General features: G+C 40.7%; 1 protein-coding gene across 2 annotated transcripts in view; it reads left to right on the top strand.

Annotated features, from left to right (window-relative positions):
- Window positions 1–19617: 19617 nt before the first annotated feature.
- LOC133658773 (partitioning defective 6 homolog alpha-like) overlaps window positions 19618–21616 on the top strand; it is a 43246-nt gene continuing 41247 nt past the window's right edge. For both annotated transcript variants that reach the window (XM_062061157.1, XM_062061158.1), the window contains exon 1: window positions 19618–19966. In XM_062061157.1, the coding sequence (XP_061917141.1) occupies window positions 19919–19966 (48 nt within the window). In that variant the 5' untranslated portion in view covers window positions 19618–19918. The remainder of the gene's footprint in view (window positions 19967–21616) is intronic.

The following is a 21616-nucleotide window of genomic DNA, read 5'->3' on the forward strand; positions in this document are numbered from 1 at the left end:
AAGGAGTGGGAGCGGTCCTGTCTCAACGTTCTCAACAGGACGGCAAGATGCATCCATGTGCCTTTCTGTCGCGGCGGCTGTCCAAAGCTGAAAAAAACTATGATGTCGGCAATCGTGAGTTGCTGGCGGTGAAGCTCGCCTTGGAGGAATGGAGGCTTTGGCTCGAGGGGGCCGAACACCCGTTCATCGTCTGGACAGATCACAAGAACCTGGAATACATAAAGAAGGCTAAGAGACTCAACTCTCGCCAGGCCAGGTGGGCGCTTTTTTTTAATCGCTTTTCCTTCTCGCTCTCCTACAGGCCGGGGTCCCGCAACGTCAAGCCAGACGCCTTGTCACGATTATTCGACCCCGAGCTTGAGGCCAAGCAACCTGAGACTATCCTTCCACTGAACTGTGTGGTAGGAGCGGTAACTTGGCCAATAGAAACAGAGGTAAAGCAAGCTAACGGTGTGGCCCCGCCACCTAGGGGATGTCCTGTTAATCGATTGTTTGTCCCCACTGAGCTGCGTCCCCGGGTGATTCATTGGGCTCACACCTCGCGGCTTTCGTGCCATCCGGGAGTTAAAAGAACCATGTTTGTGATCTCCCGGCGGTTCTGGTGGCCAGCCATGGAGACGGAGGTCCGGGAGTACGTAGAGGCCTGTTCGGTCTGTGCCAGGAATAAAATGTCTTCCAGGTCTCGCATGGGACTTCTCCAGCCGCTCCCCATTCCCTCCAGACCGTGGTCAGACATCTCGATGGACTTCGTTACAGGCCTCCCGGTCTCACAAGGTAACACCACCGTCCTCACCGTGGTCGACAGATTCTCCAAAATGGTCAGATTCATTGCTATGCCTAAATTACCATCCGCCAAAGAGACGGCAGAGACTATGATGACTAATGTATTCCGAGTTCATGGATTTCCCAAAGACATTGTTTCAGACCGGGGACCACAGTTTGTATCACGGTTCTGGGGGGAGTTCTGCCGACTCATTGGAGCCAAGGCCAGCCTGACATCAGGATATCATCCAGAAGCCGACGGCCAGACCGAACGACTTAACCAGCAGCTGGAAACCGGCCTCCGGTGCTTGGTCTGCCAGAACCCCTCCACATGGAGCAAACACCTGGTCTGGGTAGAGTATGCGCACAATTCGCTGCCTACATCAGCCACCGGCCTCTCTCCCTTTCATTGTGCCTTAGGGTACCAGCCCCCTCTCTTTCCAGAGAATGAGTCAGAAGTGTCGGTCTCCTCCGCCCATGCCATGGTCCGACGTTGTCGCCGCATTTGGGCAGCCGCCCGTCAAGTATTGACCAGACAACAAGATCGGATGAAGAGAGCGGCAGACCGCAAGAGACGACCTGCGCCTGCGTACTAACCCGGTCAGAGAGTCTGGCTTTCAGCCAAGAACTTACATCTCAAGGTCACATCAAGGAAACTGGCACCACGCTTTGTAGGTCCATTCCCAATTACCAAGCTCGTCGGACCTGCAGCGGTTCGGCTTCGTCTGCCCCGATCCCTCCGTGTCCATCCCACCTTCCACGTCAGTCAGGTCAAACCAGCCAAAGAAAGCACCATGGTCCCAGCCACCACGTCCCCTCCACCACCCGAAGTAATTGAAGGTGGACCAGTATACAAAGTTAAACGCTTGTTGGCAGTGCGCAACCGGGGTCGGGGCAGACAATTCCTGGTGGATTGGGAAGGATAGGGACCTGAAGAGAGACAGTGGGTTCCTTCCCGCCACATTGTCGACCCCACTCTCATCAGGGACTTCTACAGAGACCACCCCGAACAGTCTGGGCCGTCCGGAGTCGGCCATAGAGGGGGGTGGTACTGTCACACCGTGGTGAGGGAAGTCCTGTTTTGGGGTTGTCTGGCACATTTCCTGTTTTATTTTGAAAATTCTAATCCTCCTCTCGTTTCAGGCCACTTGCCCTTCCTCCTGTGTCACTGGTCTGATGTCTCTCCTGATTGCCTGATTGTGCCCACCTGTGTCACCCTCCCTCATGTGTATATAGTCCTCGTCTTCCCCTGTCTTGTTGCCAGAGTATATCGTCTCGCTACGTACCTCCAGCCTTGTCCACAGCCTTGTTCACAGCCATCTACCAAGTTTGATAAGTATTGTCTCGCTTTGTTTATTGATTCCTTTGTTCCCTCTGAGAGAGTGATTTTCTTTTGCTAAGTTTTTTTGGTCAAGTCTTTTTGTATCAATTTTCATAGTGCCTTGTCTTCCTTTTTTTCCCCTCCTTCTGGAGCGCTTTTAGTTTTCAGGCTTCTCAAATACTTTATACATACTTTCTGTTTATAGCGTCTCAACTTTTTAGCATGAGAGAATTTCCTTTTTGTAGATTATTATAGATTGTTGGTTTTTTTGTGTATTCGACTCATAGAACTTTTTGGCTATTGCCTGTTCCTCCTTATGGAGTGATTTTCTGTTTATTGCCTTATGTCCTATGCTAATACCCTATAGGTGCTTGAATATATCTGAGATAGATTTTGTAGCCACTTTCTTTAATCACTCTGTCCTAGAGATAGCAAGGAATTATTTAAATAAAGGTCTGAGTCAATTGTCACTCCTCTGCATCTGAGTCCTCATTTACGCCCAGACATAACATGAGCTCATCTAAGATGGACTGATACAAAGTGGAAAAGTGTTCTGTGGTCTGACGAGTGCACATTTCAAATTGTTTTTGGAAACTGTGGACGTCGTGTCCTCCGGACCAAAGAGGAAAAGAACCATCCGGATTGTTATAGGCGCAAAGTGTAAAAGCCAGCATGTGTGATGGTATGGGGGTGTATTAGTGCCCAAGACATGGGTAACTTACACATCTGTGAAGGCACCATTAATGCTGAAGGGTACATACAGGTTTTGGAGCAACATATGTTGCCATCCAAGCAACGTTACCATGGACGCCCCTGCTTATTTCAGCAAGACAATGCCAAGCCACGTGTTACATCAACGTGGCTTCATAGTAAAAGAGTGCGGGTACTAGACTGGCCTGCCTGTAGTCCAGACCTGTCTCCCATTGAAAATGTGTGGCGCATTATGAAGCCTAAAATAGCACAACGGAGACCCCCCGACTGTTGAACAACTTAAGCTGTACATCAAGCAAGAATGGGAAATAATTCCACTTGAAACGCTTAAAAAATGTGTCTCCTCAGTTCCCAAACGTTTACTGAGTGTTGTTAAAAGGAAAGGCCATGTAACACAGTGGTGAACATGCCCTTTCCCAACTACTTTGGCACGTGTTGCAGCCATGAAATTTTTAAGTTAATTATTATTTGCAAAAAAGAAATAAAGTTTATGAGTTTGAACATCAAATATGTTGTCTTTGTAGTGCATTCAACTGAATATGGGTTGAAAATGATTTGCAAATCATTGTATTCCGTTTATATTTACATCTAACACAATTTCCCAACTCATATGGAAACGGGGTTTGTATGTCAGACCCACTCGACGTCCATTGCATCCAGTCTCCCCTAGAAGGGGGGGGGGGTCCTCTCCAAGGTTTCTCATAGTCATTCACATTGACGTCCCATTGGGGTTGTGAGTTTTTCCTTGCCCTTATGTGGGCTCTGTACCGCGGATGTCGTTGTGGCTTGTGCAGCCCTTTGAGACACTTGTGATTTAGGGCTATATAAATAAGCATTGATTGATTGAAATTATAATCAGTATTACAGAATAATTCACATCAATGGAGTACACACTGGTAGGATGTGTACATTTGAATGACAGTGTTACCTCGATTTTCATCGGACACAAACTCCAACAGTACATACACCTATGTAGATATTGCACCAAAAACCAGACATTTGCAGCTAGAATAGTCATTTACCACATTAGCAATGTATAGAGTGTATTTCTTTAAAGTTAAGATTAGTTTAAAGTTATCTTCATTGAAAAGTACAGTGCTTTTCCTTAAAAAAAAAGGACATTTCAATGTGACCCCAAACTTTTGAACGGTAGTGTATATAAAACCCTAATGGAGGTATTTGGATGTGTTTTAAGAGCTCTATAGACAGAATTGAACGGCTCCCATAGGCTCCATTGTAAGTGGATTTTTTTCACCATCTACACCACCGATTTCCACTATCACTCAGAGTCCTGCCACCTTCAGAAGTTTTCTGATGACTCTGCGATAGTGGGGTGTATTGAGGATGGTGATGAGGAATACAGGGCACTGATGGAGGACTTTGTCACATGGTGTGGAAAGAACCACCTCCAGCTTAATGTGATGAAGACCTGGGAAGGAGGAGGAGTACTCCGGCGACCCCTGTTTCCATCAGGGGGGGTCGATGTGGACATGGTTGAGGATTATAAATACCTCGGTGTACACATTGACAATAAGCTGAATGGGTCAAAACACGCTGAGGCACTCTACAAGAAGGGACATAGCCGCCTCTACTTCCTCAGGAGACTAGGATCCTTCAACGTCTGTACAAAGATGATGATGTTCTACGAGTCGGTGGTGGCGGGCGCCTTCTTGTACGCCGTGGCCTGCTGGGGCATCGGGCTGAGAGCGAGGGACGCAAACAGACTGGACAAGTTGGTAGAGAAGGCCAGTAACGTGGTGGGAGTGGAGCTAGACTCTCTGGCGGTGGTGTCAATAAGGAAAAGTCTAGCAAAGCTCCTAGCCATTATGGACAACACCTCCCACCCACTACACTCGGACCTTTTGGAGAGAATGAGCACCTTCAGTGGAAGGCTATGACTCCCAAAATGCAACACGGAACGACACAGGAGGTCCTTCATACCGACAGCCATCAGACTGTATAATGCATATGTTCCTTGACTGCACTTAAATGTAGAATATATTTATATATTATATATAAAAAATGTTATATATATTATATTATTTATTATTATTCTTGTCTATTGTGAGCGAACCGTGGTGCTGAATTTCCCCCAGGGATCAATAAAGTACTTTCTATTCTATGGCATTTTTTGTTCAAAGGAATAAACAGATGATATGTAGTGGTGTATACTGACTGGCCACTAGATGTCAGTAATGTCACATGGATGTGCTACAGGACATCCATGATTAGAGATACTCATGAAAGGAATACAGTTTAATATAAATATTCTTGTTTGCAGATGAATATATTTTATTGGTTGTGGGAGGCCAAACCACAGCCAGCTGGTATTTAGAGACCTGACGTCAAAAAAAGCAATCAGGGAGTCTAAAGAGAGAGCCAAAACTAATATTAATTTATTGCTCTCTAAAAACTACTTGTCTGTACACATGAATATTGTTCTAATACTTATAGGAGACATGATGAACGCAATCATTACTCTTCCGGCACACCAGCTGTACGCGGGGGCCGCAGCATGTATTGACTCCTTTAAATCCCATGGATGGAGAAGGGAGGTTCAACATGAGACCATTCGACTGGGAGCTGTATAGTCGAATAAGATTTCTCTGAATCAAATTATTTAGTCTTTGACTGTTTGAAGACAGCCCTGTCCATTATTTATGTCAGGTTTGTCACTGGCAGTTTAGTTATGTTTTGGTTTTTCCTCTGTTTGTCTTTATTTCCTGTCAGCGCTCTTATTTTGGTTGTTTCCTGCTTTTCTCCCTGAGCGCTGTTTCCCCTCAGCTGCGGCTGATTGGCACCTGGCCACAACTGGTGTCAATCAGCTGGCTGCTATTTAAACTTGCTTTGCCCTCCAGTCAGTGCTGGAGTATTGTCATTGTCATTGTTGCTGTTCCTGTTTGCTAGTTCCTGATAGCTATTTGCAGTTTCCTAGCTCCTAGTGATGGGTTGATGAGGCGTCATGAAGCGTTTCGACACATTGCAAAACTGTATTGATACTGTGTCGATACTGCGTCACTAAATACTGACATCTGCTGGACATTAAAAATCCCTACAGGCAACCTATGGACCGACTCAACTGACACTGGTTTTGTGACCTAGTATATACAATAATATAAACCAAGTCATTGTATTTCATTCAGGATTATTTCATATCTTCATTTAAATAAAAATATATTTTTATCTTTTTTAGATACAGTCAATAAATAATGTGAACATGTATCATAACATGGAAATCTAAGAAAACGTGTTGTGAATGAGGATGCTTGTAGAATGGGATTTTTTTTTTTTTTTTTTAGACTTAGACTTCCTTTTTATTGTCATTCAAATTTGAACTTTACAGCACAGATAAGAACGAAATTTCGTTACATAAGCTCATGGTAGTGCAGGATACAAAAAAGCTATAAGGTGCATATATAAATAAATAAATATATATAAAAAAAATATATATATATAATATTTATATACAAAATAAATAAATATATATAAATAAATAAATAGATTACTGTACAGATAAATATATTGCACTTTTTCACATGCGTCCACGTTTATGGATGTATGTTATATTGTCTTTTTTTTAATTCCAGCGAGTTAATCCATTTTGGGGGGAGTTGAGGGGATAATTTAATTATGATGCATTTAAGAGTCTTACGGCCTGAGGGAAGAAGCTGTTACAGAACCTGGAGGTTCTGCTTCGTAGGCTGCGGAACCTCTTTCTAGAGTCCAGCAGTGAAAACAGTCCTTGGTGGGGGTGGGAGGAGTCTTTGCAGATTTTCTGAGCCCTGGTCAGGCAGCGGCTTTTTGCGATCTCCTGGATAGGAGGAAGAGGAGTCCTGATGATCTTTTCCGCCGTCCTCGCCACTCTCTGGAGAGACTTCCAGTCTGAGGCACTGCAGGCTCCAGTCCAGACAGAGATGCTGTTGGTCAGCAGGCTCTCTATAGTGCCTCTGTAGAATGTGGTGAGAATGGGGGGAGGGAGCTGTGCTCTTTTCATCCGACGCAAAAAGTGTATGCGCTGCTGAGCTCTTTTTACAAGAGCTCCGGTGTGTAGTGACCAGGTTATATTGTCAGTTATCTGCACCCCCAGGAACTTGGTGCTGCTTACTATCTCCACTGCTGTGCCGTTGATGTAGAGTGGAGCGTGGCTGGACTGGTGCTTCCTGAAGTCAACGATGATCTCCTTGGTCTTGTTGACATTCAGGACCAGGTTGTTGGTTCTGCACCAGTCAACCAGATGTTTCACCTCCTCCCTGTAGTCCATGTCGTTGTTGTCACGGATGAGGCCCATTACTGTCGTGTCGTCCGCATACTTCACAATGTGGTTAGTAGTGGACCTGGCGCAGCAGTCATGAGTCATCAACGTGAACAGCAGCGGACTCAGGACGCAGCCCTGGGGGGAGCCAGTGCTCAGGGAGATGGCACTGGAGGTGTTGTTGCCCACTCTCACAGATTGGGGTCTGTCTGTGAGGAAGTCAAGCAGCCAGTTGCAAAGGGGGGTACTGAATCCAAGGGGGGCCAGTTTGCTCACCAAGTGCTGCGGGATGATGGTGTTGAATGCTGAGCTGAAGTCCAGGAACAACATCTGCACGTGTGTGTCCTTTCCTTCCAGATGTTCTAAGCTCAGGTGGAGTGCAGAAGAGATGGCGTCCTCTGTGGAGCGGTTAGGACGATAAGCAAACTGGTATGGGTCGAATGGGGGGGTGTGTGTGGAGACAATATATTCCTTTACCAGCCTCTCGAAGCACTTCATTATGTTGGGGGTGAGTGCAACGGGGCGGTAATCATTGATTGAATTTTACACATTTTTATTAAAAAAAACAGTTTTTCCAACGTATTCAATTTTAGACTATTTCTCTTCTTAGTTATTATTTCTCTGGCGGTAGAAAAGACCCGCTCACCGGGCACAGAGGAGGCGTCACGTGACCCAAACAGCTCATGATCGGTCACGTGACTTTGTAAAAGCGGTACGCGCACCGACACAGGGTTTTGCTCTATGAGCTTGACGCATGCGCCGATGCATCGGTGTTGCCGGACCCATCACTACTAGCTCCTTGTTTCTTGTTTTCCTGTTAGCTATATCCTGTTAGCCATTAGCTGTTTCCAGTTTTTCTGTTTGCTGGTTCCTGTTTCCAGTTTGGCTGTTCCTGGTTTCTGGTTTGTTTTTCTTATTTTGGACATTCAATTATGTTTTCCTGCACAAAGCCTGCCATCTCTGCATCTTGGGGTTCGTCACCAACACTTTGTGACAATTTATATGTATTTCACATTTTCTACATGTAAAACTATCATTATTCTATAAAATGGGTTTTGTGTTTTTGGTAGTCTGGAACAAATTCATTGGATTTATGTTATTTAATTGCTTAGATTTTTGAGCGATTTTGGTACTTCTGTTCTTTTGGAAATCACTTTCTGAATTGTTGTATGTTGGCATCGTGCAGTATTTGTGATTCCAATGATGCGGAGGACAGCAGACAGTTTGGAGGTAAGAATAGTTTTGATTTCAAAATACGAGGCAAAAAGTACAAACTCACGGAACTCGCGAGAGCTCGAGGCTGACCAACACTATATAGCATAGAGAACTTAGCATGGCTTAAAGAGACAAAGTAAACCGTAGCACATAGCCAGTACTAACATAACAGTCGCGTCCAGCGAACATTGAACCCGCAAGGAAGGCAGGGTGAACCCGACAAATATAGGGAAGTGATTAGTGGTGACGACAGGTGGAAATTAGTCTGTTGCAGTAGAGTTAGACAGACCAGTGACTGTTGCGGATTAGATTGTTGCAGAGTTACACTACCAAACGGTAAATCCTTGGGACCAGATGGTTATCCTCCCGAATTAAAAAAAAAACACTAATCAGGAAACAAGCAAGTGCGTGGTCCGTGCCCAAGTCCTAGGCATGGAACAGCCCTCCTCGCGGCCAACAAGAAAGAGGGGTGCAGGCGACTCACCCAGTGGAGGCACTGTTGGAATCGGACCCAATGGAGGAGCGAGTGGCATCGGACCCACTGGAAATGAGACTGGCAACGGCGTCGGGGGAAGACCCACTGCAAGCGGACGTAAAACTGGCAGCAGCGGCATCGCTAGACGTACAGCTGGCGGCGGCTGCCTCCCTGGTTATAGACATGGCGGCTGCCTCGCTGGACGTAGAGCTGTACGTCCACAGTCGCTTAGCTGGCAGTCCTACCCCCTCCCTCAGAAAGCGGAATCCAGACGCTCTCTCTCTGCTGGAGCCCAAACCATGTGTGGGATGGGGGTAGGGGTGTCTGGAGGCAGGTAGTAGCTTCCTCCCTTGAAGGTTCCCTGAATGTCCATGTAAAGCAGGTACATGAACCGGTTACTGCTGTGGAACAGAAACTATAGTTTGTCTTGGAGCCGGAACAGGAAGTTGTCATGGAGCAGGAAGAGGAACAATAAGTTGCCGTGGAGCAGAAACTGGAACTATAAGAGGCTTGAGCATGCGTGGAACAGGAGTAGGTGGCACCACAAACATAATCTTAAAGGCCTACTGAAACCCACTACTACCGACCACGCAGTCTGATAGTTTATATAACAATGATGAAATCTTAACATTGCAACACATGCCAATACGGCCGGGTTAACTTATAAAGTGCAATTTTAAATTTCCCGCTAAACTTCCGGTTGAAAACGTCTAGATATGATGACGTATGCGCGTGACGTAAACGGTTGATACAGAAGTATTGGTACCCCATTGAATACAATACAAAAAAGCTCTGTTTTCATCTCAAAATTCCACAGTATTCTGGACATCTGTGTTGGTGAATCTTTTACAATTTGTTTAATGAACAATGAAGACTGCAAAGAAGAAAGTTGTAGATGGGATCGGTGTATTAGCGGCGGACTACAGCAACACAACCAGGAGGACTTTGAGATGGATAGCAGACACGCTAGCCGGCGACCTCACCTTGACTTCCTCCATCTCCGGGCCGCCGACCGTATCTATGATCGGGTGAAGTCTTTCGTCGCTCCGTCGATCGCTGGAACGCAGGTGAGCACGGGTGTTGATGAGCAGATGAGGGCTGGCTGGCGTAGGTGGAGCGCTAATGTTTTTAGCATAGCTCTGTGAGGTCCCGTTGCTAAGTTAGCTTCAATGGCGTCGTTAGCCACAGCATTGTTAAGCTTCGCCAGCCTGGAAAGCATTAACCGTGTATTTACATGTCCATGGTTTAATAGTATTGTTGATTTTCTGTCTATCCTTCCAGTCAGGGGTTTATTTATTTTGTTTCTATCTGCATTTAAGCACGACGCTATCACGTTAGCTCTGTAGCTAAAGAGCTTCGCCGATGTATTGTCGTGGAGATAAAAGTCACTTTGAATGTCCATTTTGCCTTCTCGACTCTCATTTTCAAGAGGATATAGTATCCGAGGTGGTTTAAAATACAAATCCGTGATCCACAATAGAAAAAGGAGAGAGTGTGGAATCCAATGAACCCTTGTACCTAAGTTACGGTCAGAGCGAAAAAAGATACATCCTGCACTGCACGCTAGTCCTTCACTTTCACGTTCCTCAACCACGAATATTTCATCCTCGCTCAAATTAATGGGGTAATCGTCGCTTTCTCGGTTCGAATCTCTCTCGCTGCATTGAAAACAATAGGAAAATGTGAGCAGCCCTTCCTCCTGTGACGTCACGCTACTTCCGGTAGGGGCAAGGCTTTTTTTTATCAGAGACCAAAAGTTGCGAACTTTATCGTCGTTGTACTATACTAAATCCTTTCAGCAAAAATATGGCAATATCGCGAAATGATCAAGTATGACACATAGAATGGATCTGCTATCCCCGTTTAAATAAAAAAAATTCATTTCAGTAGGCCTTTAATGATTATTTGCAAACAAAAATGTTTATCAGTTTGAACATTAAATATGTTGTCTTTGTAGCATATTCAACTGAATATGGGTTGAAAATGATTTGCAAATCATTGTATTCCGTTTATATTTACATCTAACACAATTTCCCAACTCATATGGAAACGGGGTTTGTATATGATTTGCCTGAGTGGCTGGACAGGAGATGTTAAAAAAGGGTCACCTGAACACATTCTATGCTGCATATTTTCACCAAGCTTTGTAGCCATTCAAACATGTCAAGAATGAAAATGTGAGAGAGAGCTTTCGTGGCACGGGTTTGACCAGAAGCCAGTGTGGAATGATTGAAGCCGCCTGACATACTGTAGGAACCTGTTCTTCAGCATCAGCACCCGGCACACCCTAACTCAGAAAAATGCCAGTAGGGTTGACTAAAACAATATTCAACATAGCTCACATACATTAGATGAACATGTGGAAAAGACTGGCTTGAAGCAAAGTAAAACACCAGAGAAGGTAGTTTGTGTAAAAAATTATGCATGAATGCCGAAAAACTGTATGGAAAACATGGCAATTTGGGAAATGTGGAAAATTGCTAGCCAGAATGTTTTGATTCTGGAAAATTTTGAAAGGGTAGGCATGTGGAAAAATGGCATTCATTTCAATAAAAATTTTAGGCCGGAAATTGTAAAATTGCTGGAAAACATTTTTGGAATTTGAAAGCTACACGGCCTGTTATGTCCTACTGCGATTGAGCTGAAGGTTTGGTTTACTTGAGAGATGTGGAAGGAGAAAGAATTGTCAAGGTAAAAGGGGATTGTAAAAATTGTCCTTTAATTTTCAATTGGAATTATGTCGTGAAAATACAATATTACAAAACACGAGAAATGTTTGTAATGTGCCAATAAATAGCCATCTCAGATAATAACCTTTTGATGTCTGATTGATTTGAATCAAGCTAGAAATGTGAAGATAGTAAAAAAAAGTATCATAGAATTCAGGGTTAATGAAAGATCAACTAGTGAAGCTCATATTAAAGCTAATTGTCATTATTCGAACACTGTATTCTTCTATATTGTAATGTTCACCCTTAGACTGGTACGCTATGCCACTATCATTAATCATATAATTCGGGCAGTTTGTCCAACTAGCGTTACCGTCATGGAAGCGCAAATGGGAAGTTAATCCGCTAGAGATAGGCTGCATAATCCAACAAGTCAGTTTAGAAGACAGTTACATTTTCATGGGAAATTTCAGTCCGAAAAAAAAAAAGCATTATGCACTCTCTGCAGGAAGGATATGCTTTTCACTAATGTACATTCATCTTAAAGGCCTACTGAAATTACATTTTCTTATTTAAACGGGGATAGCAGATCCAATCTATGTGTCATACTTGATCATTTCGCGATATTGCCATATTTTTGCTGAAAGGATTTAGTAGAGAACATCGACGATAAAGTTGCAACTTTTGGTCGCTGATAAAAAAAAGCCTTGCCTGTACCGGAAGTAGCGTGACATCGCAGGTTGAAAGGCTCCTCACATTTCCCCATTGTTTACACCAGCAGCGAGAGCGATTCGGACCGAGAAAGCGACGATTACCCCATTAATTTGAGCGAGGATGAAAGATTTGTGGATGAGGATCGTGAGAGTGAAGGACTAGAGTGCAGTGCAGGACGTATCTTTTTTCGCTCTGACCGTAACTTAGGTACAAGTGCTCATTGGATTCCACACTTTCTCCTTTTTCTATTGTGGATCACGGATTTGTATTTTAAACCACCTCGGATACTATATCCTCTTGAAAATGAGAGTCGAGAACGCGAAATGGACATTTACAGTGACTTTTATCTCCACGACAATACATCGGCGAAGCACTTTAGCTACGGAGCTAACGTGATAGCATCGTGCTTAAATGCAGATAGAAACTACATAAATAAGCCCCTGACTGGAAGGATAGACAGAAGATCAACAATACTACCAAACTCTGGACCTGTAACCACACGGTTAATGCTGTACCGCTTGGCGAAGCCTAGCAATGCTATTGCTAACGACACCATTGAAGCTAACTTAGCTACGGGACCTCGACAGAGCTAGGCTAAAAACATTAGCTATCCACCTATGCCAGCCCTCATCTGCTCATCAACACCCGTGCTCACCTGCGTTCCAGCGATCGACGGCGCGACAAAGAACTTCACCCGATCATCGATGCGGTCGGCGGCTAGCGTCGGATAGCGCGTCTGCTATCCATCTCAAAGTCCTCCTGGTTGTGTTGCTGCAGCCAGCCACTAATACACCGATCCCACCTACAGCTTTCTTTTTTGCAGTCTCCATTGTTCATTAAACAAATTGCAAAAGATTCACCAACACAGATGTCCAGAATACTGTGGAATTTGGAGATGAAAACAGAGCTGTTTGTATTGGGATACAATGTGTCCCAATACGTCTGCTTCAACCATTGACGTCACGCGCATACGTCATCATACAAAGGCGTTTTCAACCGGAAGTTTAGCGGGAAATTTAAAATTGCACTTTATAAGTTAACCCGGCCGTATTGGCATGTGTTGCAATGTTAAGATTTCATCATTGATATATAAACTATCAGACTGCGTGGTCGGTAGTAGTGGCTTTCAGTAGGCCTTTAAAGTAGCACATCAATGACATAAAATGAGCAAAAGGTCCACATTCATTTGTATAAATGTTTGTTTAGAAAAACAACATGATGTTGAAGGTGTTTAACAAACGTGTTAAGTGCATATAAATGATCTTCTTTAACACCAATGGATGTACATTAGATGTGAATGATAGCCAATTGTGAAAATCAACAACCTTTTTGACACCGCTAATAATTTTATTGGGGTGTGCTGATCTGAAATTGATATTGGATATTGCACCGAAAAAAAAGATATCTTACTTTATCGCCTGCATCTGTTCAGTATAAGATCTCTGATTCCGGCAGTCTCCTCTTTTGATGGTTCCATAATAGCACTGGTGCCAAAATAAACGGGAGTAATCTGACTGGAAAAATAAGAAGCTATCAGTGACTCATTTCGGTGCTAAATAAATGCTGACTCAGCCATCTGGAATGGTCACTTCGCGCTGATATTGTGCAAGTAACAGAGTGTGACGCTCCTTTTAAATTGTATTGTTTACCTTACCGCACCAACAGCAGCCCTCATAATGTCGCAACCGGGTAGGCAATTGCCCCCTGACAACCGCTAGTCATGTATCATGTGGCGGCGTGGCTCAGAAGGTAGAGCGGCCGTGCCGACAACTTCAGGGTTCCTGGTTCGTGGTTAACGTCTTCCATGGCAGCTTCCGCCATCAGTGTGTGAATGACTTAATGTGACTTATAATGAAAGGTGCTTTGGGTATTGTGTAGATATAGTAAGCTCTATATTAATACAGACCATTTACCACTTATTGAAATATAACTGCAACAGCAACTTTGTAATTCTATGACCATAAAAAACAATGGCGATGTCAGAAAAATGTAGAGGACGTTATCGGAATCCCCCGCCCTTCTCCCAGCAGTTTAAAGAAGTCTGTGAACAGCCACTCGTGGTGACGTAATGTTATCGTCTCTGAACTTTTGTTGACTATGCGCGTCGAATTGTGGTTTAAATATAAAGCCAAATTACCCATCAGGAAGCCAGAATCTAAAAAAGAAAAAAGAAGACAAGAAAAAAGAAGACATCAGAAAGGCTTTGCTATTTTGGGGCCCTTTTGGCACCTACCTTAAAGCTCATGTAATATCCATCATTCAAGCCAAAAGAGATGTTCTTAATGCTTTCAATTTGCTTTGTTACCCCATAGAGTCAGTGAACAAAACATAAGAATAAACATGGATTTATTTCAAGGCATGTACATATACAAAACCCAAAACCAGTGAAGTTGGCAGCGTTTCTAGGTGTTGTTGATAAATGGCTTTCGCTTTGCATAGTAGAGTTTTAACTTGCACTTACAGATGTAGCGACAAACTGTAGTTACTGGCAGTGGATTTCTGAAGTGTTCCTGAGCCCATGTGGTGATATCCTTTACACACTGATGTCGCTTTTTGATGCAGTACCGCCTGAGGGATCGAAGGTCTGTAATATCATGGCTTACGTGCCGTGATTTCTCCAGATTCTCTGAACCTTTTGATGATATTACGGACCGTAGATGGTGAAATCCCTAAATTCCTTGCAATAGAAATTATGTTCTTAAACTGTTCGACAATTTGCTCACGCATTTGTTCACAAAGTGGTGACATTCGCCCCATCCTTGTTTGTGAATGACTAAGCTTTTTTTTGGAAGCTGCTTTTATACCCATTCATGGCACCCACCTGTTCCCAATTAGCCTGTTCACCTGTGGGATGTTTCAAATAAGTCTTTGATGAGCATTCCACAACTTTCTCAGTCTTTTTTGCCGCTTGTGCCAGCTTTTTTTAAACATGTTGCAGGCATCAAATTCCAAATGAGCTAATATTTGCAAAAAATAATAACGTTTTCCAGTTCGAACATTAAGTATCTTGTCTTTGCAGTCTATTCAATTGAATATAGGTTGAAAAGGATTTGCAAATATTTTGTTTTTATATACGATTACAAAACGTGACAACTTCACTGGTTTTGGGGTTTGTACATGAATTGATAAAAACATACCTGTTCTTTCGCCAGGATGCTTTGCTAAAATGTCTATGTCCTCTCCCTGCTCAAATTGATGTATCTGACACCAGTAATGACGAGATTATACAGTGTAATTATTTTATCTAATTGTTAATAGTGCCCTTACACTATACTACAGTAAATATTAAATGGCGTGACATATTGCATGTTTTGTTTCAAACATCCAAACTCACTGTTCTTACCAGTCACTTCCGGACATTTCACATATTTCATCAAATGTAGGGCCTGTGCTAAATATGAAATAAGTGCTCAACTGTTGCACTCTCTGCATGCAGAATGTGCTTGATAAATTCATTCTTATTTTTCCAGCAGTGCTATCAACTTCCCCTTAAGTTTCTGAGGAGGACAAAAAAACAACAACAGAGAAACAATGGCCGAGTCTGCATCCACCTCATAAAGTCAGCGAGAGTCCACACCACTTACCAGTGCTGATGCAACAAAAGGTTGGAAGTATAATCAAATAGAAACATTATGTTTACTTTATTTTTGTTTGGATGTGCTTAAGTTATTATCTATTTATTAAAGTTATTTTCTGTGTGAACGTTTTAAATATTTTGTATGTTGTGAATGCTGTTTGCAAATTTCAGATTATATTTTGTACATATATTTAAATGTATTCAATCTAATTGTATTGTATTCATGTTAATTACACATTTGATATAATTTATGCATATGAATTATTAATTTAAAAAAAATAAAACACACTTGTGTTAATTACAAATAGTAAGGACTAAAAAAAATGTGTGTGTGATGTCCTTTAATTGGCCCACCATTACCTTGGAACCGGCCTGCTAGCACTGCAGCGCTAAGCAAGTCAGTAGTGTTTTTTTTCGCAAGTTCTCTTTGTACAATATTTATGATAATTTGTTGAAAATTTTATTTCGTATTTTTTGAATGTTGAAAGCAGCTCCAGGACCCCCCGCAACCTCAAAAAGGACAAGCGGTAGAAAATGGATGGATGGATTTTTGAATGTATTAGTTATGTATCTATATAATTAATCCATTACCGTATTTTTCGGAGTACAAGTCGCTCCGGAGTATAAGTGGCACCGGCCGAAAATGCATAATAAAGAAGGAAAAAAACATATATAAGTCGCACTGGAGTATAAGTCGCATTTTTTGGGGAAATGTATTTGATAAAAGCCAACACCAAGAATAGACATTTGAAAGGCCATTTAAAATGTCTAAAGAATAGTGAACAACAGGCTGAATAAGTGTACGTTATATGAGGCATAAATAACCAACTGAGAACGTGCCTGGTATGTTAACGTAACATATTATGGTAAGAGTCATTCAAATAAATATAACATATAGAACATGCTATACGTTTGCCAAACAATCTGTCACTCCTAATCGCTAAATCCCATGAAATCTTATACGTCTAGTCTCTTACGTGAATGAGCTAAATAATATTATTTGATATTTTACGGGAATGTGTTAATCATTTCACACATAAGTCGCTCCTGAGTATAAGTCGCACCCCCGGCCAAACCATGAAAAAAACTGCGACTTATAGTCCGAAAAATACGGTTCTGTGGTCTGACGAGTCCACATTTCAAATTGTTTTTGGAAACTGTGGACGTCGTGTCCTCCGGACCAAAGAGGAAAAGAACCATCCGGATTGTTCTAGGCGCAAAGTGTAAAAGCCAGCATGTGTGATGGTATGGGGGTGTATTAGTGCCCAAGACATGGGTATCTTACACATCTGTGAAGGCGCCATTAATGCTGAAAGGTATATACAGGTTTTGGAGCAACATACAGTATGTTGCCATCCAAGCAACGTTACCATGGACGCCCCTGCTTATTTCAGCAAGACAATGCCAAGCCACGTGTTACATCAACGTGGCTTCATAGTAAAAGAGTGCGGGTACTAGACTGGCCTGCCTGTAGTCCAGACCTGTCTCCCATTGAAAATGTGTGGCGCATTATGAAGCCTAAAATACCACAACGGAGACCCCCGGACTGTTGAACAACTTAAGCTGTACATCAAGCAAGAATGGGAAAGAATTCCACCTGAAAAGCTTCAAAAATGTGTCTCCTCAGTTCCCAAACGTTTACTGAGTGTTGTTGAAAGGAAAGGCCATGTAACACAGTGGTGAACATGCCCTTTCCCAACTACTTTGGCACATGTTGCAGCCATGAAATTCGAAGTTAATTATTATTTGCAAAAAAAAAAAAAAGTTTATGAGTTTGAACATCAAATATTTTGTCTTTGTAGTGCATTCAATTGAATATGGGTTGAAAATGATTTGCAAATCATTGTATTCCGTTTATATTTACATCTAACACAATTTCCCAACTCATATAGAAAAGGGGTTTGTATATAAATATATTTATATATATATATATATTTATATATATATTTATATATATATATATATATATATATATATATATATATATATATATATATATATATATATATATATATATATATATATATATATATATATATATATATATATATATATATATATATATATATATATATATATATATGTTTATATTTATATATATATATATATATCCATCCATCCATTTTCTACCGCTTGTCCCTTTTTTGGGACACACACATATACATATATATATATATAGATATGTATACTGTATATCTACACTACCGTTCAAAAGTTTGGGGTCACATTGAAATGTCCTTATTTTTGAAGGAAAAGCACTGTACTTTTCAATGAAGATAACTTTAAACTGGTCTTAACTTTAAAGAAATACACTCTATACATTGCTAATGTGGTAAATGACTATTCTAGCTGCAAATGTCTGGTTTTTGGTGCAATATCTACATAGGTGTATAGAGGCCCATTTCCAGCAACTATCACTCCAGTGTTCTAATGGTACAATGTGTTTGCTCATTGGCTCAGAAGGCTAATTGATGATTAGAAAACCCTTGTGCAATCATGTTCACACATCTGAAAACAGTTTAGCTCGTTACAGAAGCTACAAAACTGACCTCCCTTTGAGCAGATTGAGTTTCTGGAGCATCACATTTGTGGGGTCAATTAAACGCTCAAAATGGCCAGAAAAAGAGAACCTTCATCTGAAACTTGACAGTCTATTCTTGCTCCTAGAAATTAAGGCTATTCCACAAAATTGTTTGGGTGACCCCAAACTTTTGAACGGTAGTGTATATTTACATAAATATACACACACATATACACACGTATATATATATAGTATATATATATATATATATATATATATATATATATATATATATATATATATATATATATATATATATATATATATATATATATATATATATATATATATATATGTATATAGCATTTATATATATACTGCATATGTATATATATATATATGCAGTATTCATATATATATATGTATATATATATACACTGTATATGTGTGTGTATATATATATATATATATATATATATATATATATATATATATGAATACTGCATATATATATATATATATATATATATATATATATATATATATATATATATATATGTATACTGCATATATATATATATATATATGCACACACACATATACAGTGTATATATATTTATATATATATATATATATATATATATATATATATATATATATATATATATATATATATATATATATATATATATATATATATATATATTAAATATATATATATTTTGTTTTTTACTAAATATTGCATGTTTTTAATCACCGGCACCGTGTTTAAAAGATACATCTGTGGTCTGTTCTGCCCTGCTCCATCTTGCTAGCTTAGCAGGCAGATAACAAGTTGTCTCCATTTAAGATCATTATAAAAGTATTCACTCCAAAACACTGTGAAACTCAACATAAATAAATAAAGTATATCAATATAACTTACACGAAATACTAAAAAAAAAAACCTCTCTGTGATATTTTTACATCTAATAAATGCATCAAAATACATTGATGCTAATCTACACATTAGCAATTTCAACACCTCAAAATTTGTCAGTAAAAACGCCATCTAAAATGCCCGTTACAATCAAACAGCTGATGTGTTAAAAGTATAATAATTAAATTATATAATACAATACTTACATTTTGTTGGGCGCAACAAAATACATCAACTTAATAGCAGTAAACTACTTCCTGACTACGGCAGCTCACGTAGGACAAACTGCAATGCATGCGTACTGGCAAATGAGCGCCAACCCTTACAACTGACACCATATACTTACCATATACTTACTCGGGGTGTTAATACGTTGAATGTTCCAGGAACAATCTTTATGGGTCACATTTTTGAACGATTGGAGGCAACTGTGGGCTGGGAAGTGTGACCAGCCTGTGCCCAGCCTGTGCCCCGCCCTCCGCGGGCAGGCAGCCTCCTGCAGTCGGAGGTGATGATGCCTCCTCCTCGGCTGGATGGAAGGTACGAGGTGGTGTACAAGGTGGAATGTACAAGGTCGCACCTGTCTCCAAAGCGCTGATTTTTGCCACACATTTATTGGAAAACGCTGGCTTCTGGAAGAGAGAGCAACACGGGGGCGGAACGAGTTTGGCGTGCGAATCGCTTGACTTTGAACCTGGACGGACAACAAGAAGCAGCATTTGGCCGAATGATTTTTAGCCGCAGTGCCAGACTGGATCACCATTACATACTGGATCATCATCATGTCTAGAATACAGCTGCACAAAGGCGTGGTGGAGGTGAAAAGTAAGGTGAGTGTGGATGACATTGCTTGGATTGGACGTAATTCACTAAACAGCCACTTTTCTAATACGCCTGCTTCTTTGTAAACACATGCAGTCTTCTTATTGTTTGTAAACACATACAGTCGTTTTAGCTTGTTTGTAAACACATACAGTCGTTTTATTGTTTGTAAACACATACAGTCGTTTTATTGTTTGTAAACACATACAGTCGTTTCAGCGTTTGGCGCAGGTGTGTCGAGCATTTCCGCATTATAAGAATGTAGTTTAGAATGTAGTAGATTTTGTTCCATTTAACTGCTCTTTAATTGTGATATCAGCATTACACGTTGGCAATTGACACAAGTACAACATGACATAGTATCATATAAACATGACATAGTATCATAAAAAGTTCACCAATTGACACATGTACAACATGACATACTATCATATAAACATGACATAGTATCATATAAACATGACATAGTATCATATAAAGCAGCTCCACCAATTGACACATGTACAACATGACATAGTATCATATAAAGCAGCTCCACCAATTGACACATGTACAACATGACATAGTATCATATAAAGAAGCTCCACCAATTGACACATGTACAACATGACATAGTATCATATAAACATGACATAGTATCATATAAACATGACATAGTATCATATAAAGCAGCTCCACCAATTGACACATGTACAACATGACATAATATCATATAAGCATGACATAGTATCATATACACATGACATAGTATCATATAAACATGACATAGTATCATATAAAGCAGCTCCACCAATTGACACATGTACAACATGACATAGTATCATATAAAGCAGCTCCACCAATTGACACATGTACAACATGACATAGTATCATATAAAGAAGCTCCACCAATTGACACATGTACAACATGACATAGTATCATATAAACATGACATAGTATCATATAAACATGACATAGTATCATATAAAGCAGCTCCACCAATTGACACATGTACAACATGACATAATATCATATAAGCATGACATAGTATCATATACACATGACATAGTATCATATAAACATGACATAGTATCATATAAAGCAGCTCCACCAATTGACACATGTACAACATGACATAGTATCATATAAAGAAGCTCCACCAATTGACACATGTACAACATGACATAGTATCATATAAACATGACATAGTATCATATAAAGCAGCTCCACCAATTGACACATGTACAACATGACATAGTATCATATAAACATGACATAGTATCATATAAAGCAGCTCCACCAATTGACACATGTACAACATGACATAGTATCATATAAACATGACTTAGTATCATATAAACATGACATTGTATCATATAAACATGACATAGTATCATATAAACATGACATCGTATCATATAAACATGACATAGTATCATATAAACATGACTCCACCAATGGTGTCCAAATTGCGGCACGCTGCATGTTATTATTATTGTCCCCTGCCGGGGATTGGTGGGTTTCTACCACGTGACAAAGAGGCTTTTCCGGTTTGAGTTGGTGGGCAAGCATTGAAAATGGCTAATGTTAGCTTCCCCCCAGCAGTGCAGATCTCAGTGTAGGGTTGCATGACTTATAAATGATATACATTATGCTGACAATAGAGCTTTTAAAAACA

This window comes from Entelurus aequoreus, linkage group LG10 (assembly GCF_033978785.1).
Source record: "Entelurus aequoreus isolate RoL-2023_Sb linkage group LG10, RoL_Eaeq_v1.1, whole genome shotgun sequence".
Lineage (NCBI taxonomy): Eukaryota > Metazoa > Chordata > Actinopteri > Syngnathiformes > Syngnathidae > Entelurus > Entelurus aequoreus.